Source organism: Solenopsis invicta, chromosome 9, assembly GCF_016802725.1.
Source record: "Solenopsis invicta isolate M01_SB chromosome 9, UNIL_Sinv_3.0, whole genome shotgun sequence".
Lineage (NCBI taxonomy): Eukaryota > Metazoa > Arthropoda > Insecta > Hymenoptera > Formicidae > Solenopsis > Solenopsis invicta.
Genome location: NC_052672.1, coordinates 994,523 through 1,020,481, shown reverse-complemented (window position 1 = coordinate 1,020,481; position 25,959 = coordinate 994,523). Strand labels below are relative to the sequence as shown.

General features: G+C 31.5%; 1 protein-coding gene across 1 annotated transcript; it reads right to left on the bottom strand.

Moving 5' to 3' along the window:
• Window positions 1-799: 799 nt before the first annotated feature.
• On the bottom strand, window positions 800-25,790 carry LOC105196848. The gene is made up of 4 exons (XM_039453626.1): window positions 25,708-25,790; window positions 16,458-16,569; window positions 6,408-6,536; window positions 800-4,285 (listed from the first exon to the last, which is right to left on the bottom strand). Exons 1-4 carry the CDS (start codon window positions 25,738-25,740, stop codon window positions 4,074-4,076), a joined length of 486 nt encoding a protein of 161 aa, XP_039309560.1. The 5' UTR covers window positions 25,741-25,790; the 3' UTR covers window positions 800-4,073.
• Window positions 25,791-25,959: the final 169 nt, after the last annotated feature.

The window sequence follows — 25,959 nt, the reverse complement described above, 5'->3', positions numbered from 1 at the left end:
ACAAAACATGACTGAACATGACTAAGGTTGTGTTCCGATATTAACTGCCAGTACTGAAAATGTATAGTATATGTGACGTGAACTATAAATTTTCAGTACTGCCAGTAAAAACGGAACACAGCCTAAAATGTACCACACTTGAAAAAATAATTTATTTGCCCGATGTGTTGGCACTATTGATGGCTGACACGGCCAAACTTAAGATTGAGCTGTGTTTTGCAGTGTCGCTCTGTGTCTCTCTGTGTCATAGTTGGAAAGCACCAATGTAGACACTGTGTTACACAGTGTCGCCTGTGTCTCTTGTTGGAAAGCACCCTTAGTTTTAGATGGATGACCGCTTTGGAATTTCCGAAAAAAATTGAAGAATGGAATTTTTTTGCGAAAATTGTTTTTTAAAATATAGAAATATTGTTTTACTCATTGAGATTATGTAGTGTAATATAATATTTATGCGGATATTTCGAATCTTTTCAAAATAATTATCATAAATCATAAATATTTTTGAAACATTTATGATATTTATGATCAGTCCAATCTACGGCCATAAAAACACTTATTAAATGTTTTGATAAATGTTTATAAAATATTAAAATAAATATTATAAATATTTAGTAAATATTTTATAAATATTTTGTGCTATCTGGATAATACTTAATTAAAAAGTAAAAAGTTAAATAATTTTAACTAAACATAGTTATATTTTAGAATTTTAACTTTTAACTTAATTTACTTAAAGGAAAGGAGGCGGTTGTAATACCATTTTGTTCTTTAACAACTCTGTAAATATTAACGCGATACATTCTAACCAACGCCAGTTTATTAGCCACAGAATTCTACCAATCGTCCTATAGATAGAAGTTTATCAGATATATGTATAGAACCAATATAATTCACAATTTACTGAAGAGGGAGAAAAGGATGCGTTTGTGGAATAGCACAAGGATTGTAAAATACTAATAACTAATGTCATGAAAGGCACTTTTATTTATAAAAAATTACAAATGATCCTTCATAGATCTTATATACTAATAAGTGCCGCAAAACAAGGTTTTACGAACATTTCATAAAATTTATTTTATTAAAAATAAAAATTTTTTTAATAACTTTTCTGGTTTCAAAAATTTTTTAATACAATTTAAAACTTCTTAAAATAATTTCTTTGCTTCTAATAAACATTATTCAACATATAATTATACAATGAGATTGTAAAGTTGTAAGAGAGATGTACATGGCGGACTACATATTCCACAACCACAGCCCACATATAACATGATTTTATTTGCAGAACTCATACACACATCACGACACACATTGAATTCAATATTATTTGATTTGATTAATTCACATTCAAGGCCTTCAAGTTAGATTAAAGTTAAAAAATTAATATGTATAACATACTTCTCATAAATTACATAGAGAATATACACTTGTAAAAATTTTTGCTGCATGTAAAACTGAAATTCAACTTTTATAAAAACACAGCGAACACTAATGACCAGTAACCGTTCTACAATGTCTAAATAGACTGTGACAAAGTAATTTTAACAGTAGCTTTTAGAAATCAAAGTAAATTATAGGATATCCACTACCCTATAATATTCCACTACCCCAGATATATTCCATGACTCTCCTTTTTCTACGTTTTGTCGGTAACTATTAACTTTTAATTCAACTTTTTTGAAGTTAACTTATGCTTTAAATAAAGGTGTCACAAAACGCCGTGCACCTGCCTACAAATAACTCTAACTGTATGAAGCTTGATTCTCGAATTCGTGCGAATTTGTTTACATACGAAATGGATCATTTCCGTGTAGTATGATTGGTCGTATCATCGTAAAATCATGTAATTCATTCAAGTACACCCAGGTCTTACATAAAACGGACGAGTATTTTGTATTTAATAACAAGACGATCTGAACCAGAACAAAAACGCGCGATTATAACTGATTATATAATTTAAACTTACTTGTCGACCAATACGTGAAAAAACTTTTGCGATAAAAAAATTTTTTAAGGCATTCAAACATGCTTTTATAAAATATAACACGTCAAAACTATCTTTGGCTCACATTGAACAACTGTTCAATAAAGACTCGTCTTTGACAATCTTCAAGATAAAATTTCGAATAAAAATTTTGAAATGGTTTTATTACTTAAATTTAATAAATATATACACATGTAAACAAAATATGTTTCTAAATAAAGGATATATTTGTGATTTTAATTGTTTATAAAACTGAAACTCTGAAATTATAAAATGAAACTTTATTTTTTAACTTTTCAACAACTTTCTTTATTAACTTAACTTTTTATTCACTTAATTTCATTATGGGTTAATCTATACTTTAACTAAGTTAAAATTTTAAGACTGTTAATTTAACTTAGTTTAAAAAAAAATTAATTTATCCAATTTTGGGTTGAAATACATGTTTGATACATGTGTTTAACTTACGGTATCTTGTCCACGGCACATATTTTTTTCTTTGTTTGTGTCGCGCCTCTCCCTTTTATAAATAAAATAAAATCAAACAGCAAAAATAGAACTTGTTTTGCTCTCGATCTTAAATGAATAAAAACGTTTCTGCATTCGATTCCTATATATTCAATGATACTTAGAGATTACGAGTATACACAAAAGCATGCATTTTATAATGTATTTTATTGGCCAAACTAGTGCACACTCAATGCGCACTAAATGCAGAAATTTGAGCTTCAATAGATGATCAGATGTCAGTTTCAATAGATGTCAGTTTTAATACAAAATACACTGAGTGCGACTCAGTGCCGCCCAATGAAAAACGTTATTAATTAAAGTTTCTTTCTAATAAAACACACTGAAACCATCTAGTAAGAAAATGTGACATTACTTTTCTTTCAACTCAATAATTTTTGTTTATAATTATCTTTCAGTGGTTCGCTAGAAGATACCTTATTAAATACATGACTGACAATAAAAGAATAAATCCCTGTAACTTTACATTTTATGTATGAAAATTTGTTACTAAAAACATAAGATGTGTTAAAATTTTTAAGCGGTAATATATTTTTTCAGGGTAAAAAGTTTGTTGATCAATCTTCCTATCTATACTGCATTCACGGAGAGAACCACGTGCAGCTTTTAATTAAAGAGAATCGAGCGCGTTACTCAATGCCGCATATGTTATTGCCGTACACTTGGGCCACGATGCACAATCTTTCTATAAATGCAATAGATAAAATTTCTTAGTTCTATATCTAAATCTTCTTTTATTATACAAATTACTTTACAAAAAAAAATTGTTAGAAAACGCTGAACGCTGACAACTAACTATCGAATGTAATACGTTAGGATTTATTCGCGCGGAATCCCCGCCGGTTATACCCGACTTGATTTGATCTGTGGAGTTTAGCAGAGTGTAAAGAGGTAAAATATTTCCTACTGAACCGAACGAAAACACGTTTCCTCTATCGTCGCTCTCTCGTGAATGCAATATAAAAACTCCATTTTTGACTTTTATTAATATCCTAATAAATATCCCAGTAGTATAATAGAAAACATCAATGTTATAATTTCACACCCGACAGTGTAACCGTTACATGTATAACATGTATTATATTATTTTATATTATTAATTGTGAAATTATAACATTGATATTATGTTAGTGATAATAGTTAATGTTGACTGGGAATTTAATTTCACACTCGTGTACATGCTCTCCATTAATTAAAATGTGTATGATTCAGAACATTCCCTAATTACTCAGATTCTGAGTTCCTAGTTTCTTCCTAATACGAAAGTACGCAAACAAGTCGTTTCTGAAAAGAGAGCAAAAAATCTTACATTACGATGCGATCATAGTTGCTTGTAATTTGTTAGAAAAACTGGATCACTTGCTCCGATTTTATCCCTAAATGTGGAAGTATCACGAAGAAGCCCGGAGATATCCGCGCGCGTGTGAGAATCCATTTCCGCGATTTGTCCGACAAATTCGCACGACAAATTTTTAACTATGGCGAGCAAAAAAGCAGAGGCTTAACTGCTACTTTCATTGTCGTTATTGTTGGAGACTCCGCTTGTCGGAAAATTCTTGCGTCATTCCCGATCTTTGCTCAGGTCGGAAGGCAAATCTCCGCAAGCGGACACCGTTGCCGCCGTCGTCGTCGTCGTCGTCGTCGTAGGTGATCTGGAGGTCATTCTGGAAGTCACTGGTAAAGACAATCCGGCCGCGTTCATCGCGACGTTCAGCGGTATCGTAATGAATGGCTGGTTTGATTGTGATGAATTCGCCACCGATGCTACTGTACCTATAAGAAAGCCACAAGGGAATATCAGTGGAACGCATCGTCGCAAAGAGAAAATGTGATGTTACATTTTCTCTTAAATCTTCCTTTCTTTATCCTGATTACTTTTTCTATTTTTAATCCATTTAAAAGTACGTTTTTGGAAAATCTATTCACCTTATATAAAATCAAAGTAATCGGAAATTGATGATGATGATATTTAATTACTGACATACTCTTCTTTAATTACTTTAATTTTAATTAGTTTCCATGTAAGCATGTAATATTATTAAACTTGGAAATTGAAATCTCGATGTAACAAAACATAATGTAAGATTTTACGATTAAGACTCATTGGACTATTACTGACCACTAAATGTTCAATCTTGGCACAATGCTGGATTATAATCGGATGATAAATTTAATTTAAGAATAACAAATGATAATGGCTCTCAAATTAAAAATATTAGAGAAGTGGGGATCCTCGGGCAATTGAGAGGACTAAATATTACTTTTTAAATCTTCCTGTGTAAAGTTTAGGAGGATACCACTTTGACTGTTTGTAGGCGTCATCATGGTTATACACTGAAGACGTGACAATCTCCTACACTTTATGCAGGAAAATTTAAAAGGATCCAATCTTCCCGGCTGCCCAACCGGTGTGGAAAAATTGGCGATTTCATAATAGTATCATACTTGTTTTATGATACTGTTAATACTGAATCCTATTGTAATCTATTAAGGAATCATCTTCCCTTACTTGTGAAAGAATTACTAAATAATGTGAGAAGAGACATGTGGTTTCGACAAGATGGTGCACCTTTACATTTTTCCAAAGCAACGCGTACTTTTTTAAATGAGCAATTTGGTGATAGGTGGATAGATCGAGGAAGTCCTGTTCAATGGCCCCCTCGTTCACCTGATCTTACACCTTTGGACTATTTTTTATGGGGATATATCAAAGAAGAAGTCACATCTCAACCATTTACGACGAAAGAAGACTTAAAACAAAGAATACGTACAGCTTGAACTAAGGTGACCCCAGAAATGTTGTTTAGAGTTAGGCAAAGTTTTGTAAAAAAAATTAATAAATATTTAGATGTTAGTCGAACATTTAATAAAATAAAAAAAAAAACCAAAAAACTATGAATCTTATTTAATTTATCATTAATTTTAATGCATTCTACTTTAAAGTTTAAATGTTTATATCTTTCGATAGAAGCATTTTTTCAGACAAATATGTCAGAGAAAATTTACTTATTTTCTCCCGTAGAATCTAAATATGCAACATTTTATATGGGGTTTCAAATTATAAAGTTATTCTTTCCCCATAAAGGCGAAGGGGGGGGGGGAGGTGGGACGTGGATGACTTTTCGTTTACGTAATTGTAAAAGCCCCTTGAATATATAAAACTTTCTTATAAACAATTTTTTGATTCAATAAATATTTTCAGAGTTATGAACTTGTAATATTTTACGTAGGCCATCCTGTATAAGTAAATAGACATTCGATTATTTGCCAGCAGTAGTTCCGGTAGTGAATGACAAATTCTGGGTCAATGGTCGTCCGTCATAAATCGACCAAGCGTTGACTCGCCAATGTCCGATTATCTTACGAGTACATGAAAAGTGTTACATAAAAGAGATTCGCGAAAAGTTAAAGTTTATAGTTATAAAATTACTATTATTATATCACAAAATTGAAAATACATGCTAAAGATAAAATTGATTATTTTATCTTTAGTAAATAAGCGATATCGTTCAATGGCAATTCTTGATTATTTATTGTTGCATTCATCTCTGATTTCCTCCCTCTTATAATTTTTTTATCTCAATAATAAACATGTATGCGAAACGTACGTATTTATTTTTACGCGATCAACTTGCATTTAACTAGCGTTAAATTTACCTTAGTCATAATGTCGCATCCAGCACGCAATTGTTATTCGATGGTGATTCAGACGAAGTCGCGCAAAGATGCGCACAAGTCATTTCGGTGAGTTCATTGTAATTTTCATCAAAATAAAATCAATTCCTCGCGAATCATGCCCGAGTTCTTTCACGTAGGGGTATTTCGACGCGACATGCATACCACGCGACATTGCGTAAACCTTGCAACTTGCAGCATGATCGAGAAAGAAACCTACCTCCGTCTTGAGATATTTGCACCGGTTGCCCATTTTGTCCTATGCCGAACAAGACCCCTGGACTAGGCGAATAAATGACACTCTGAGGCACCTGGTACATAACCCCTGCAGAGAACGAAGGCACATTTCCTAGGAAATCAAAGAGGAATTGAGCGTGTGAGTGATTGTAAAGTCGTTGGATAGATAACGCAATATTTTTCACGAGGAAACGCACTGAGGTATCATCGAAAATTAAGTTCTTATCTAGTGAAAAATTTAGTGCTATTTATAATAAGTACTAATTTAGTACCACAGTCCGAATTTTGGTGCACAAATCGTTTAGCAGAAAATTCGAGATAAAAAAATAGGAGTTTTAGCTTCTGGACCCCCCATAACAGAAAAAATATATACAGTGGTCACAAACAAGAAACAAGTACACTAGAATTTAGTGATAATTTAATTCTCAAAAAAATCCCTAAAATAAATTAAAAGTGTATACTTGTTTAAAAGATATCATTATAATGTATCTAATGCAGCATCGCGACTTCGAACAATTATACTTACAGAACTTCATATTCGCATGTTTTCGGTCTTAAAATAACATAGAAAACACAAATAATCAAAATATGACAGGATTCAAATTTGTTGCTAACACACTAACATTTATTAATTTATCCTGACCGTTGGCGCATAAGATTATCAGACTATCAAAGAATTTAGTGTTGGCAAAAATTTTATACTACAATATTCTTTAGATATCGTAGTATTAAAATATAAGTCTCTGAATTTAGTGCTAATTGCAACTTGTTGTAAATAAATTATTTATCCGCGGAGAGCGTGTTATAAAATCCATTATCAGATCGTCAAAGAATTTGATGCTTACAAAAATTATCTTATATTAAAGTATTCCTTAAACATCGTAATATCAAAATATAAAAATCTCCGCATTTAGTTATAACTGTAACGTATTGTAAATTACTTATGCGCAGCGCGCGCTCTCCGCGCATAAACTTTCGATGGTAGGGAGTCCAGCTTAATAGAGGTCATTAATTACAAAATGATTTCGTTTCTGAGTGAAGAATGTATATCCAAGAATGAATGTAAAATATACAATGATATACAATTAAATTTAGACGCACGGCGGTCTAAATTTAATTCCATAGCGCAACAAAAATTCTGAGAGTTAAAGTATTTTACGAGGATTTTATATTGTTGTAAACATTCTAAAATATTAAAATGTGGATAATACTAAACTATAAATTGTCGATTGTACCAATTTGCAAAGGTTACGTATAATAGTAAGGAAAATTTTATTTATTTTCTTGGCTGTTAACATATCAATACCGTTATCAATACTGATTACTACCTTATAATACTAGTATAGTATTGTTAATGCTTACTATTTACACAAGATATATTTTGTTTGTGATTCTATTGAAATCTGACGAATTCTCAATCAGATTTTAATTCTTTACATGTAAATTTTTTATATTTAATGCATAGTATTGTAATAGTTAAATTACAATACTATGACGTATTTCATATCACGATGATGTAACAGTAACATGTTAATAAGCAGACAATCTTTTTTAAATCTTTTTTTAATGTTTATTATTAGTTACACATTGTAAAAATATTTTGTACTTGATGCAAAATTTGATATTGATTATTTTAATTATAGATTAGTGATCTAATATTTATAATTTTGAAATGTTCAAAGTCCAGCAAAAAAATTATAGACATTTGCAGATGTTGAAATTAGGCTAGATCTTATTTTTTTGTTATAAAAATGCTGTAAAAATAAAATGTACTTATAAACTTATAATTCTTTTTAGAAATATCCAATAAAACGTGTTTGAACATTTGAGACATTTTTATCTGCTTCAATTATTCTTTTATTATTTATTAGACAAAATAGGTGCGCGCTATGTGCGTGCTACAGTGCTTTTAATATTACATAATTTCATACAAATTACAAATTTAATATTATACTAATCCCTCAATACACATAGTCAAAATATGCAATCTCTACGATGACAACCGTTCACGAAATAAGTGAGAACCAATCAGCATCACGGAAAGGCGACAATAAACTTCGAGAGATTCGAGTATCGATGCAATGCATTTTTCAGATATGATTATTAATTGTTTTTTACAAATATTACTAGTTTCCTTCTTGCTTATCCTACAGCACGCACGCACGCATATACATACATCCGCAGTAAAAAAAAACTTTATAATGATGTTATAATAGGCTCACAGAGGCTGTGTTTCGAAATTCACTGTAAGTACTGAAAATTTATAGTTTACGTTACGTATACTTGTAGCTTTTCAGTATTGGCACGAATTTCGGAACGTAGCCAAAGACACAGGTAAATTATGATACCACTATGAGATTATCGGAGGATAATCGTGATATCATTATTATCTTATTCTATGATGTCAAGTTTATGTTACAGCAATGTCGCAGTAAAATGCAACTTTTATCACAATGTTAATATGGCACCACCATATGAAATATGATATTACAACCATACAAATGATATATTACATATACGTAGCAGTGTCACTTAAAACAATGTTTTAAGCCTTTGTCTTTAATAACGCATAAAAATTATCTTATGTTTAAGGGAGAATTCATACCTCGACAGAAAAGCAGAAAGAAGAAGAGCAAAAAGCCAATCAGAACTAGCGCTAGTAATACATTTGCGGAAAAACAAAATGCACTATTTACAGCGCGAACTCTGATTGGCCTTTGCTCTTCTGCTTTCTGCTTTTCTGTCAAGGTGTGAATTCTCCCTAAGTCTTAAATCACAAACAGAATCGCTTTTTAATTTAAGACATGAAATGTCTTAAATTGAGACATGAAATAGTTATATATTGTGTGTTACTAAAGATAACGACTTAAAATATTTTCAGATTTAAAATATATTTTTTTCATATCCTTAAGCGCGGCCAGTTATTGGTACATTTACCTTATATACGTATACATATATCATATATATGCATATAACATATACATTTGTTATTTAATTATATTAAATAATTAATATTTTTTTATGTTTTGTTAGAGAAATGACATAAAATAAATAATAACGTTAACACATAATAATTTCGTGCTACAAAACGCGATCAGACTACTGTATAACATAAAATATAGAGGCTTTATGTACATCCTTTATTTGTATTAAAATTATAAAATGCATCCGATATTAAAGTTAAAGTTAATATCTCTCCCTCAATACAGATATATCTTGTTAAAAACAACTTAGAAATGGCGGCTGAGTCAAAACATTCAACTTTTTAAACCAAGTTTAAACTTTAAACGAAACATCCAAGTGTGAATCTGCGCTCTATAATTTTCCATATCTCCATAAATTACTACATTTCATACATACGACATACGATAAATGTTCAAAGATTGAATCTCATCAGCAAAAGAAAACAAAAAAGTCGCAGACGCAAACTGTAATATAGAAGCATTCATCGGAAGTAACAGTATTTAGCAATGTTTTCAAATTGATGTAAGATAAGTTGGGAAAAGATGCTAGTTGGAGAAAGAAGCCGCTTCAATTACAGTTCTATAAATTAAAGATTAGCTAATCTGACCGTGCATAAATACGCACTAGACTGATAAGAAGCTGTGGCTATGTATTGGAATTCCGATATTAATAAAAATCAGCAAAGATTGATAAGAATACGCAAAGGTAAGTCGTGAAATATGCTCTTTATAATATTTAACAGCTAAGTTCTATGATTCAATGCTTATTTAAAAAATCAGACAATTGTTACACAATTTTCAGCCATGTTTTATAACAGTCACATGACCAGTATAGATTATATTTTGTGAAATCGTTATATGTGCAAACTGCAATGCAACTTTTTTCTTAACACTTAGGGGTAAGATGTTAGTTTATACAAAACACAATTATTCGAGCTTAATCTTCTTTAAAATTGTTTAAAACATTAAATTTCTGGGTGCTTTATATAATTCTAAATATTTTTTTGGAATTGCTGTTTAAGTTTATAAAAGTATGAAAGTATTGGGTTGTTACATAAGTTTGTGCGGTTTATTTACCTTTTTTTTCAATGAAACAGTACTTTGTGAGTACATTTTCATTTAAAAAAGGTAAAAAAGTCGAACAAACTTATGTAACAAGAAGTTTTGCTCCTCAAATCATCAAATTTATTTTTGTCACTTATTTTTATACGTGTTTTTATAATTTAAATTTGATTGCCTTCTGATAAACTCGATTGCCTAAATAAGTAAAACATGCAAATTTCCTTTACCTAATACTATTTAACCCTTTGAGATCCATTTTTCTTCTTTTTTCTTTAATAGCTATTTTGGACAATTTCTACTTATTAACGTAAAACAAGAATTATATAACATATGCGGTATTTTGGAGTACTTGATGATAGATACATATATATCTCGTTGGAACACAAAAGGTTAAGTAGTTGTAAATTCTTAAGAAGAGATGGTATTTTATACGTTGGATAAGATACCAGTTTTGCAGAACTTAATTTTTTCTCCAATCTGGAATGTTAAAATTTTTATGCATAGGATATAGCACAATCATGACTTCGATTAGGAAAATGTAAACATTCTAGATAATGAACGGTTCCTTTATAAACGACGAATTTCTGAAATGTTGTATATTCAGATGCAAAATAATGGATTAAATTTGCAATCAGATACCGAATTTTCACCCCACGATTATATTTCTATTTTAAATAACTAAAATTGAATTTTATCTTTGTAACGACATAATCTGTTTATGCAAAAACTTGATATCTGTCTCATTTAGTTATTTATTTTTTGTGTATCTTAATGTTATTGATTCTTTGCCTCGTATATTACATCGACTGTCTTTGTTTTTTTTTTTTAATTAGTGCGGCTGCACAATGGTTTTTGAAGAATTTTTGTTGGAAACCTTTATACGCAGATGCAAATAATAAAATAAATTAATTGGTATAACGAAAACACATGTGTTTTTAAAAAAATTGTGTAATTTGCAATATTCAATTACTTTCTATGTATATTTCATATTTTTCAAGATATTTACCCATCAAAAATAAAATGGACCACCGTATATTCATCCATATAACAAACTAACGTTATCTTACGTCAAAATGATGACAAATGTCAACTTGTTACCTGGGCAGTTACAAATCTGTTAATCCTTGCAAAACTACATTCCGGATGCAAAATTATTACAGGGTCGAATTAGCGCTTAGACCAATTTGTGTTATACATGGCTTTTTTTAGACAAAATTTCTAAAAAATCAATCTTATAATCAGCCTTGCGATAATATACATTATACATAAAACAATGTAAGAAAACAATAACCGACAGAATTTAGAACTTAAGATTAAGTTATATTTGAAGCTGAAATAAGGACAGCAATGATTTAATTGCATAGGGATGGCATAAGTCCTAATCCTGCCATTAATACATTTACAAAACATTATTATATATAAACATATCAATGTCCGCTTGATGCAAAAAGCGTCTGTTAATGTTTTCTCAAGAACTTTATATAGATGTACTTTACAAAATGTTTGTGTTTTCTATCCCAACTGAATAAACAAGTCTAAATAAAAAGCGGATTCGCGTGCGGTTCATATCCATCTATTCGTTCGATAACGATGGAATCTCTCGCACGCGCCTTTATTATACCGCAGGGATGTATTATGCATTCGTCGCCTTCTCATAAGGACGTAATAAGCCGGTGGGTAGGCTATCATAAATTTCGCGCTGCAACGAGAGCGATGGCCAGCCAAAAGCCGAGTCGCGAGAAGGAAAAAAGCACGATCGCGACGCGGCAATCGATTAAGCACTGGTAGAATGGCATCCGCGCGATGTATTAGCATCGATATTTATATGTACACCTGCATCCGTACGCGCGTGCTCTTTGCGGACCGCGGCGCGACATGAACGGAACGACTTTCAACCGGATCCTACTTCCCAGTTAGGCAGCACGGTTGCCGTCTAAGTTTGGTCATCGCCGTGCCGCACGCGACTGCTTGAGTACTCCCTACACGGATAACCCCGTCATCGTTCGCACGCCTTTCGCATTTTAAACATCCTTTCTCCCTCCTTCATCATCTCCCTCCACCTTTTCTCATGCTCCACTCCGTCTCTTCATTCTCCGTTTCTTCTTCTTCCTCCTCCTTGCGCGACTATTCGTATTATTGTATGTATGCGATGCTAGTACGAGCATATATTTACCCCACCCGCTCATTTACCTCTTTCCGACCAGCTGTTCGTTATTAATGCGCGATGCGAATAGTATCGACGACAATTAGACGACGCAATTAGCATACAGACAGTGCAAAGGAGGGCAGCTGCTGACACGTTCAATTTCGTCATCTGGCAATCTCGGATCGTTTTTAATTGCAATCTTAATAATAGTTTCACTTGAAAATGGTCTTTATTTTCCGAAGGAAGAGACGAATGATAACGTGGCATCATACTACAAAAAAAATTTGTCCCAGTCAACTTACACGATTTACATTTATAGAAGACATAGCGCTTATTTGCTATAACAACGACGTAACTAAAAGAGCACAGTTTTTTTTTTCAATTTAAATAACTTAAATTATTAAAATTTTATATCATTCATTTATATTATGTTGCAATAAATATTACTACACGCTTCAATAGTCAAATTGGCTAAGACACCCTCGCAAAAATTGGGGAGAGTTCAATCTTTTGCTCCAATGTTATTTTTCATAACAAATTCTTTACATTGCAGGGAGAGAGTTCTGATTGGTATCATTGCCATAATAGATAAATGTTAGCATATACTTATTTATAACTATATCGTTACTATACAGTTGCGGTCTTTTAGTAATAATATACTGATTCAGTGAGAGTACTTTTCTCTTAGTGAGAATGATTGAAAAATAGTAAATAATCACTGATAATCAGTTATAATATTGCAAATCAATAAGATTTCATCGATTCCATTTCCATTAATGTAGGTTAATCTTATTGTTAATTTCTAAAAATTCATTCTAAGAATTAAAAAAAGCTAAAGAGCAAGTTAAACTGAGATCAAAATTAATTATTTACATTGGTGAAAATGGACATTAGAGTTACTATTCTCGTTCAACTTAAGGTGGGCACCTCATGTAAACAGCCGATTTTCCTCGATTTAAAAAAAAAGACAAAATTTATTAAATATAGACAAAGTATACGATAATATTCACTATTTAAGCTAATTAAAAAATTTTTTTGGTGTTAAAAAATTTCAAAATAGCGGCACCGCAGCTGCGTAAAATTGGCTCCGGAGGTCACAAAATTAATGTGAAACAAAAATTTCAAGAAAATTTTGTTAGTTTATGTAAAAACGCACAACAAATAACTACATAATTAATAAAATTTATAAAATTGCAAAAACGGTGCCATAAACAAAAAAACCACTTTAAACAATTGTTAATAATTATTGTTTAAAGCAAAATAATAATAATGGGGTACGTATATGTTGGGACCATATAGTTGAAAAATAAGCATATAAAATTTGAAGATGATCGGTCAAGTAGTTTTTGAGTTACATAGGCCAGTGCGCAAAATTTAGCGTTTTGAGGAGAAGACGTTTAAAATTGTACGCACTCCGGTCGCTAAGGCCGACTCACTTTTCTTTAAAATTAACACAAAAGGAAGTCTCTTGTAACTTTCTAATGTTTTTTTCTATATTTTTGTGATAATTTCCTAACAATTTCAGCCAAAAATAGAAAACGTGAAAAAAATCAATTTTACACGAGGGCCCCCTTAAGGGGTTAGGCCACAGCAGAATTTGAAAAAATTCAAAATTTTTTTGCTTAAATAATACTTTAAGGTCTTAGAAATAAGATACAAAATGTTACATAAGTAGGAAAAGCTTTGTAATAGCTTATTAAGCTTTGTTATAGCTTATTAAACACTAATTGAAACTTTAAACGCATTTTTCTCGAAACCATGTTTTTCAAGTCAAGCAGAAGAACAACTCGGTCAAATCTTTACCGATTTACTTCAAATTTTAACTGTAGCTTTAAAACAATATTCTACACGAAAGTACGTATGGAATTTTAATTTCACTGTAAACTTTTTTGTTATAAATAATTTTCTAGTCATTTTTTTCGTCAAAAACTAAAATGTTTTTTTATTTGTGCACCATTTTTGCAAAAAATAAAAAAAAGAAATTTCCGTACATATTTCTATAGAAAAACATATCTAGATTTAAAATATCTTTGGATTTTTAGTCTAGGTTAAAAATTATGGAAGAAATCTTTCCGCCCGTGTAACGATGTCAAAATAAAAGGTCTCTACAAGCGGATACGTATCGCCGCCATTTTTATCATAAAAAAAAAAAATAATATCAAATATTTCAACAATATAAGATAAGCAATATAGTAGCTCATTTAAATTTTCTCTCTTGAATTTTATATGTCCATAAATTCTTGTCAAAGATAGGCTGTTTTCTTCGTGCGCTACTGTGACCTAACCTCTTAAACTTGCGTTTTAAAATCAAAAATTCTCATTAAGTACGCAGTTTGATAAAACTTAAAAAATGTATATATCATAAGATCATACAAGAAATATTAGCAAAAAAGATTCAGCTATGACAGAAAAAAGTTCATTTTTAGTTTTGTTTTTTGAAATTATGTCGTTGTTAGCAAATGAGCAAATCGAGGAGCAAATAGTACATCTCATGATGCAACATTTGCAGTATTTGCAAAACGCGCATTGTATGAATATATTTAAAACTTCATTACATGGGAAACCTGTCTCTCTATGTAGAACAACGAAAGGGATCATGAATAATCGTAGTCATAAATGACAGAAAATCGACATAACCGCAGAACTTAATCTAAATGAACCTTGGACAAACTTAGATGGGTAACAATCTTGTCTGACAAATGGTAATGGTTTATTCTGTAATAACGCGACCGATATTCAAAAGTGCTGTTTCATCGAGACTCGCAACCTTGTTACTCAAACAAATGCATGAATCAACAAGATCAAGTCAAATATGCTAGCAGTAGACTTATTCTACTTTGAGACAATTCAGTAACGTTACAGCGTTGTTATGCAGATATTATATGTGACAAAAAAGCTGCGCAACGATAATATAACGATATTGATACTGTTAATAGTTACACTCAGGGAAAAGTTTTTTCGACTCAAAAAAAATTTGTTTGGATCAAAGGAATTTGTGCATTGCTATACGGTTAAAAAAGTTTCTTTGACTTTAAGAAATTTTTTAGTTGTTTTTTTTTTATTAAAATTAAAAAGTAGTTTGGTTGTGCAACGTAAATCGTTTTTTAAATAAAAGAAATATTTTTAAAACCAGAACAACTAAATTATTTCTACATTTCTGTCAGCACTTTTTTCGAATTAAAAACTTACTTATTTGAATTAAACAAATAATTTACTTACTTTAGAAAAGGGTAAGCACGTCTTAAAATTAAATAATTTTTTATTTTCCTCAAAAATATTTTCATTAAAAAAAATCAAGTTAAAGAAACGATTTTATCAATTTATACATAAATTTTCTGTGGGTGTACAAAATCTTGCAGGAGATAATTTTTTACCATTTTGAACAAAAGTATTGTGATAAAAGCCGTGTAATGTATGTATATACATACATCTGCGACGCTCGGCCATTCAAAACAAAAGAATACATGATTCCTTATAATTTCAAATGTGTACAATACAGTATCCAAGAGAAATACGTATTGCCGGAATGAAATCAGGCTACGTATATCTACTTATCTTCATCGAGATTTCAACTTCCTGAATCCCCCTGTACATTGCTTTTTTGTACGACTAGATGCATCCCATACCTGATCCTAGTTCAAATAACTCGAATAAAAACAATAAAAAGTTCTCACTCTTGTATTCGCGATGAATACCATATAAACCGGATTTTATTCTTTTAGGAAGCGTGCAGTACTCCACGCGTACTAGAACTCATGAATAAGGACGATAAGCAAAATTTTATGAATTTTAATTCAAGCACACCCATTCCCACAGTGATCCTCGCAATTCTACAGCGGCCGCGATTCTACACGAGACTCACCCGAATGATTATTCTTGAGTGGATCCTTATGGATGACGGGAGAGTCGCCGTCGCTGCTCTCGCCGTCGCTCTCGTTGGCGCAGACGTCGGATCTGGGCGACGCGCCGTCTTCCTGAAACCATGAAGAGCAACATTATCAAGTATCTGCCTCAAACGCGAGTCGTCATCAACGAAATGAAAGCGGGATTGAAGTGAGCGGATAATGTGGGGGGTACTCTTTTCATGAAGGAGATAGGTCCCGATTCGAGTGAGAATGACAGAAGCAAAATACAAATACGCTACCAAACTCTACATACGTGCATACAAACGTGCGTACCTATCTGCTTACCTACCTACCTACCTACTTATTTATCTATCTATTTATTTATCTATCTATCTATCTATCTATCTATCAACCTACCTACTTATCTACCTACCTACCTACCTACCTACCTACCTACCTAGCGAACGCAGAGAGATGCGCGAGCATCTTGTCCGCGCTCCTTATATGGCCATCTTTCACGGATTCCATTCACGCGAGTGCACGCGATGCACCCGCGAAAAGGAGGCATTTTCTTCGCGAATTCGCTTGCGCGACCCCTTGAAACCGAGGGAGCATTTTTCGCACGATATACTTTCCGTCCCAGAGTTATCTCTCGGCCCTGCTTCGCGTATCGGGAAATTCGTAGCAGAATCCGCTTGCACGGCGCCAACGAACGAAAAGTTACGAATACGAGTACTTTACAGATTTCTTATTCTTTCAAGAATAAGAATACAATGAGATTTCGGTTCCCATCTGTTTTATCATTTAGTTAAACGTAGACAATTCATTTTTCTTTTTTGTGTAAAAACTGGCATTACTATAATTATAACTGAAATATATGTGAGAGAAACGACGTATCTTATAGTTACAGTTCTACTTCTATTATATTCTCGCAAAGTATTACATAACTAATCAATCATTTTTTGCAACAAAAGTTAAAACGCAAAGATTTCTTTTCATTTTTTCATCGTAAAAAATTAAACATCTTTATTCTCTTTTCATTTTAACTGAATCCGTTTTTAGATATTAGAATCAATCAGTCATATTTCAAATTCTTATGGGATGTTTAAATATAAATTCAGTAAGTAAGAAACATTAAAGCAAAATTTTTGGAAAAATTAATTTCATATGTGTTTTTAAACTTAAAATAATATTGTATATTTTAAAATAATTATTTGAATTCATCTCTTTTCAAAACATTGTTTAAATGTTCTAAAAATATTATCTCCAAGTCATATATGATCAAAGTTTGTTCATATTGATGTTATATACAATGTTAAATACGACATTGACAATGTTACATGTTATTAAATATCGTTGCAATAACAGAGTAATAATGATTGTATGCTTACTAAGAAGTTATGCAATATAAAAAGTCAATTAGTTTTCGAAATAGAATAAACGAGCTTAAAGGCCGTACTGGATGTTGTACGGCAAAAATTTTTATCAATTAGTTTTATCAGAAACTTTCAAAAATTTCAGAATAAGACATCCGAAGTAGTTAACACATATCATGTAGATTTATTCTTTATTCTCCTTGTTTCAAACATTTTTAGTTACAGCATATATTCATAATAGTATATGGTATATGCAACCACAGTATATATATTCACATTACTGTATTAATTTCGCTACCCAGATAACATTGACGTCTTAAATTAAGATGACTTTTAGTCTTTAAGAGGTCTTTAGGACTATTTGTAATTATAACATTTTAAGACGTCTTTTGAATGTCTTCTATGCATATTGTCTGGGTAGATCATAGTAACAGCTTGTTACTACATGACCTCAATAAATTAACACAAAAGTATATATAATTATACAGATTAAATTACAAAAAACTATTTTCTTCTCATTATTGTACTTATTATTGTATTCTCGTTATTCTACTCTATTATTAAGACTTTTAAAAAAATTCTAGAGTTAAACGAGAACGCGTTTTTTTCCGTCTTGCGATTTATGCCAATCACCATTTTATCCAGCATGTGGCTGGAATACGCGCGTGTGCAACTCACGTGCTTGTCCGCGGGAAGTCGAGAAAATGTGATATCAATTGGAAAGCTCGAAAAGCCACGGTAGCAACGAGCGCTCGGTCACGCTCTTTCGCTTCCGTCTACGCGCCGTTTCTCACACCGCTTTTACCCCGCCATTTACCGCGGAACGGCAGAAGGGTGCGCGCATGTATGTGTAGAGAAGGCGCGACAAAAAACAACATTCCTGACTCTTAACTCGGATTCTATATAAGTGTCTGCCATCGCGAAGATTGCCTGTATATGGCGACAACCGGACTTTGACAAAGGTGACCGTATAAGGAACTCCGCTTCCACCTTCCGTACGTGCGTACGTGCGTGCGTGAGTGTGCGATCTCTCTTTCTCTCTCCCTCTCGATCTCCTTCGTAAAGGTATACGGCCCGTTTTCTATTTCTCTCTTTTTTTCCTTTTTCCTTCCCTCACTTTTACCCTCTCCTCTGCGTACTCGCAAGAAGCGATACACCTGGACGCGTGTCTTCTTTGTCTGCGCAACCATGAATAAACGAACGAACAAATGACAACATTCATGAGTATTGTAAAGTCTATATCAAACTACAAACTTGAGATTAGATTGGAATTTGATTAATCAAAACAGAAAGTTTACTAAACTTAAGATTGCTTTTCTTTTTTTTTTGATTGATTAAATTCTAATTTAATTAAATAGCTTTATGCTGTTATAAACTGTTCTTTGACCCTATAATTATTGGTTACTCTAAGAATATTGAAAGTTTCATACACATTTCCGGTATCAGAAGTACGAACGCCATCTGTGAGTAGAGCCCTAAGAAAGTGCACCCCTATAGTTGAAGGTATATAACCAGAAATGCTTGTAAAAATTTTTATGTACCGCAAAAATATTGCAATACTAAATTTTTAGCAATTTATAAATTGATATTTGTCATAGCTATTTGTTTTTTTTTTTTAAACAAAATGGGGAATGGCAATCGAAAAAGATAAACAAAGATATCTATAAGCTGCATATTGCATGCCATTTTGATTTGTATTTCTTACCTTTTAATTTTTATTTCCGCTTTCTAAACGAACATCACGACTTATTCAATTTTATTTTCGAAAATCGTACAAACAAAAAAAGAAGATACATATAATTTGCAAGCTACGCATTTAATATAAACTTAGATCTTACGTTTGTAAATTTGACAAAACAGTTGAATAAAGATAAGAAAGCATCAATTGATTGACATAAAATAAAATCATGGAAACACTCAAACACATCATTCTTATGTATTTTGAAAATAATCTGCATTAATTGTTACTTGCATTTATTGTATATTATTAACGCTGTCTCTATGTGCTAAAAAAGCGTGCATAAAAATTACCTGCATTGCGATACGATGTACTGGCTATTTACTGTATAACGATACTGTATAATGGCTTTTTTTAATAATTATGAATTTTACGAAGATTCTTTTTGCCATCTTATTTCAATAGACGAGCGATATAATTGATATTTCAAACTCGAAATCACGTAGACAATAAAAAAATTTATGTTTGTCAACATTCTACGCGTGCATGTATCGTTATTATTAGCTAGTTGATAAAAAATACATCAAGCAATGGCCAAATGTCTGTTAGAAATATATCGAGTATATTATTTTGATTGAAACACAAACCTACCTTACGCTTTTTCTATCTTCGCGTACTCTGTTTCATTTTCGAGCAGCAGATGATGTTATTTTCCAAAATATGTTATGCAATAACAATATTGAATCGATATAATTTACACGATGGTCTTAATGCATTAGAATTAAAGAAATTCTTAACACTCCGCGGAATATTTCTGGACCTCTAAATATATCTTAAACCAGTCAAAAATAGGTATATGTCGAATCCGTGGCCGAAATACGAAATATAAGATTGTACTATTTTCCGATATGTGGAATCTTTTACTGCAGAAAAGTTTCAATCCTTTCAACAAAGATCAAAAAAGTTTATGCTGATTTAATAAGCACATCGCAAATTGCGGTTATTATGTTACAATAATAAAAGCACTAAAATTCTCAAAGAATTATCGATAATTAGGGGAAAAAATTACATATGTGTTATGAAAAATATTCTTTCATATGTTTTTATAAATTTTTGTGAGATTCTTAGTATCCGATGTTCTTGACTTGAAAGTCGAAATTAAATATTATCCAGCATAAGCCGACAAAAATTTTTTCATGAAAAGATTATTGTTTAAATAAACAGGCTATTTAAATTAATACAATTCACAAAAGAAACTATAAATTATTCAAAATACCTACCTGTCCCGCGAAAATAAAACGTGAGACCAATAAGATTATGCGCAATAAGAATCTATCAGCAAAAAATCAAATCACTTAATCGCATGAACTATATTGTCAAAGACGAAGGTAAGATTTGTTTGTGTGTGTGTTCATAGACGTAAAAATATATAAATATTATCACAGTATTTTTTACAATTACTATGCTATGTACAAAAAGGCTAAAATACAAACTAATATGAAAGTGCCGCATTATTCGCAGATTATCGTTAAAATCATAATCGATATTATTATTATTATTATTATTTGTACTCTCTGCATGTCGAGACGCGCGGTAGATTACAGTTTCTATATATCTATTTGATTAGGGCCTTGAAAACCCTCGCTCTCCAACTTCGCTTCTTTTATCTCTGCTTTCTTGATCTCTGCTTTTTTTTTTAATACGATATAATACAAAGTATCAGCGAACAATACATACACACATACGCATGCACAATATCGATAAACGGATCGATATGGGATACAGGAGATTGGAAAGAGGTGGATTAAATTAAAAGGTAATCTAAATACTAGCTTATTCTGCGAAAAAGACAATCCAAATAACTACACATGCCAGTTGCAATACACAACACGTTACACAGCAAACAAAAAAAAAACAAACAATAGACAAGACAATGCTCAATAAAAAAAAGAATGCGTATCAGTATTAAGCGTGCACCGCTGTATTCGCACTCACACCGCCAGTTCGGGGAATCAAATATAATATAGCCGTAAGACAATTTTTTCTAGGGATCCTTGTTCTTCGATAAAATCAGCGGAGATAAATTAACCTTCCTTAAAAAGAGAGCTTCTTTTTTTTTGCTGTAATAAATAAAAAATATCGACCGCTTCTCAATAATACGGTTGAATTAAATAAAAAAATGAATAAATAAAATTAAAACGAAATAAAAGAAAAAAAGAAAATAAAGAGACCTGTTAAACGAACGAGTGCTAAGGGAATGAGTATTCGATCTCATTATTAATTTTCACCGAGTAATAATACGACGTCACGTCATCTATATAACTGACGATATAATTAATTTATTAATTGTATATAATAACGATATTTTTTTTCTCGCATTTCATTCACATAGTGACTCTTATCAATGCGTACTACTGTATCTCGGTTCACTGCAGGAATATACCTAGCGCGAACGAAAATTCGTCCGTTTCGCACACGTTCCCCTATAGAAGAAGAATGCTTTCCACTAAAGACCGTACTTGCTTTTTTACAGCGGATAGCATAAGAGCATCGACTTGGCATATCAATATTAATTTCTGAGATGCTACATATTAAAGAACAATATAATAGATTAAATTCACTAAAGAACATTGATTATCTCGACGATACTTATTTATTTCGTAAACTTTCAAGAAAAACCATTATGATATTTATTATAATTTCTCTTCGTATATTAATTCGATATTATATTATATTATTTTTTATTCTATACCAATTTTTAGTTGTTCTGTTATTATTCTATAATAACTCTTGTAATTAGGTTTTATAAAATAAGAATTATTTTTTTGTTTTCTAACTTATAATAAAATTCATTGTGTTATGTTTTTTTTTTAATTTTTAGTAATTCGTCCATAAAATTTTATTTTTCACGTTTATTGCTTTGCATATTATTATTATTATTATTATTATTATTATTATTGTAATACTCAATTATAAAAATAATCTTCAAAAAATATGTTTGTATTATGAATTTAACTATTTCGTAAATCATAGACAACCAGTTGTGTAATTTAAATATTTTATGATTTTGACTTAATCACACTGAAATGTAGAGATTATTTCACCTGTTCAATTTTTTAACAATAAGCGCGAGCCTGAGCGTGCCATATTTATATATACGGTACTGAATAAGGCGATGTACTCTCCTCACTATGCTGTCCGTATGCGCAGACTTGAGTATATTCTTGCTATGAACCGAGTATAGATACTTCATCTAATATGCCAAGAGAGAGCTTTGAATTTCGCCTACCACAGGTATCTACCCATAGTGAGACCAATATCGACCGATTCTCGTCTCAATAAACTCTTACAATCCGCTCGTGATTTCGGAGATCATGGATGATTCATTTGTAAATCAATCCTAGAAGTGCCGACGGCGGATGTATTCTTTCCATATGCAATCTTTTCAATCGAAATTTTCACTCTATTTTTCACATTTTAATGATACAACACGCTTCCATCCTTCCACCTTCCCAGAGCGCAAAGCTTGAAACACGCAATATTTGATCGAGATTTATCGACAAGATGTTTACTCAAATTTTGTAAAAGAATTCCCTAATTCTCAGATTTTCCAGGGATTTTATTCAAAATTCCAGGTAAGATTAGAGAACTTTTTAATGTAGCTTTGAAATAAATTTAGTTTATATTTTTTGTGGAAATAAGAAAAAATTAACAAAGATACCTGAGATTCAAACTCAGGATTTTTCGTTTGCACTCCTAGCATCTAACGTACTACACCACAACTGTTCCACTGCTTTTATAAAAATTTAGGTGTCTATAAATACTTTAATTGGCTCTACGATTTCTTTCTATTTTTTTTTAATGTTCCTTAATTATACAATCACAAAAAAGCTACTTTGAGTTTTGAATATTAAATTTAAGAAAGTATAAAAAAAAAGAAATAATAGAGAAGAGTGGGGGAAGTCGGACCTATTTGCAGTTTCTGCTCTTTATAAGGCGCAAAATAAAGTTCGATCGTAAAACCGAAGGTGCCATTAGAAAGATAATTTAATTCCTTTTATTTTTGCTTCAGAACACTTTGACCTATTTCTCACCTGTGTTGAACTATAATGGAAAATGTAAAAATGCTTTTTTCAATTCAATTTAAAACCACCAGTCCCAAATCGGGCCATCCTCTCATTCAAATCGGATACTTCTATTTTTACTGACTTTTAGATAAAATTTTAAAAGATTTTAATGTATTTTTTTTAAATATTGAGTAAAAACGAGCAATTTGACAGTCAAAAATACAAATTTTATTAAACAGAAAAAAATTAGTGACAGTTTATATAATTAGATGTTTCCTAGTCATGTTATGATACTGTTATTATATAATTAGAGTTGAAGTTAATAAAATTTAATTATTCCGAATCTCATAACTCATAATATTTGACTAATTCAACATTTCTAGGACCGTTGGTCAGCCAATCACCAGTGCTATCAGGTTGTAATTTCAAAGTAGAAGTTCAATTTGGACACGAGTCGTTTTAAACTTTGAAACAATTTTTACAATAAACCGCAAAAGTGATCAAACACTTGCTATTTTTGAATTCTACACTCTTTAATTATCTTAAACCAATTTAAAATTTTAACACCTTTTAAATAATAATTTACAAGAACTTTCTTTTTTGTAAATTTTGTACGCTGGCTGGAAATACATATTTGCGTCTATTCTATGAATGCTATAACAAAGACCAGTCAAACTGCTGTCATGTTTAGTGTCTTCTAAGAACTTTACGTTATAAATGACATAAAAATCTGCTTAACCACATTTATTTAAATTAGGTCTTAATTGGAACACGGTTCGATTTAATCCACTCTCCCCTGTAAATTAAATATAACACATAACAATCTGTCTGCAATACACGGCTCTAATTCACGGTGTTTAAGCACACAACGCCCATTTAAAATAATATATTGTCTTTTACTGTTATTTTTTTAAATAAAAAGTCGCGAGTCACATAAGAATATACGTGAATATATTTATTGTTAATCGATTTTGCATTATCAAGAAAAAAATAATCGAACAAACAATTTTGTCAAAAGAAGATAAAATTTAAATTTAAAGCCTTGTGCGCAATATTAAATACTAAGAATAGGAATTAAAATTTTAGAATCAGTTTGCTCCATGAACATTAAACGTAACACACAATAGATACAAATAAAATGTGAGGCATAAATGCATAACAATTTATTATTTATCTATAGTGTTCATTGAGGACACTGTTTCTAAAATTTTAATTCTTATTCCTAATATCTAATACTCCTCCACATTGTGTGCAGGACCTAAAAGAAAAATTTCAAAAATTTTTCTGATGTCGAATAAAATCCTATAAAAATCTATGGTTTTCAAAAATAAAAAAAAAATTCCTTGAAAATTCCAAGTTTTCCCGGTTTTTTTACTTTTTTTTTTTATAGTAAACATCTTGACCAATATGTGCGTGTATGTATGTGCATGTACGCACACACAACATGTATGCGTGCGTGCGTGCGTTTGTGCGTGTGTGTGCACGCGCGCGCGCATGTGTGTGTATGTGCGTGTGTAGGTATAACATATGAATATATATTTAAGTAAAAACGTGTCGAGAAATTAGACTAGATTTGCGCACATGGGATTGGCCATAGTCATGTACGACCGAACGCTGAAGAATACTCGAATGCAAAGGGAAGCCTACGATTGCTCTCGCGCGTCCATCGTATATAATTCAATAAATACCATACGTGACTCTACGGCACACGCTCGTCGGCGCGAAATAACATCTAAAGAGAAATTACGTCAGTGGTACACGCGATGCCCGAAGAGAAATTATTTCGGTATCTGAAAGCCGCACATGGCTTTATGTTGGTGCACACTAAAATAGTTGTATGCCGTATTTCTCGGGAGAGCGGAGATTAATTGTGGAAAATAAACAAAATACGCACCAAAAACTTATAATGTTAAATCGTATTAAAAAAAACATTATATATGTAATACGCGGATTTAAACAATGATTTCTCATTTTTGTAACTATTTAAATTCTGATATTTGACATATTCAATCATTTTATTAATTTACGATTTCTTTATCATTACTAAACAAAGATTTCTGGAATCGTGTTTGAGTTAATTGTTATTTTCTTCAACACACACCTAATCAGTTTTTTTATAAAATATAAATTGTACAAATTTTCTTACGTTGTTGATGCGAGTAATTGTTACTATTTGCATCGCTCTGTCAAACCCACGATGAGCATTGATGCGAGACAAGTCTGCGAATGGTATCGAATTGCCCACGTTGCCACTTGATCAATTTAATATAAAATTTGTTAATTGATCCAAAATAAAACTCCTATCACATCAATGTGAATAGCCGTGGTCAATTGCAATGTAGCTAAATGAGCCACTCCTGAAATCTCCTCTCTCTTGTGAATATATTCGGACTCAGTG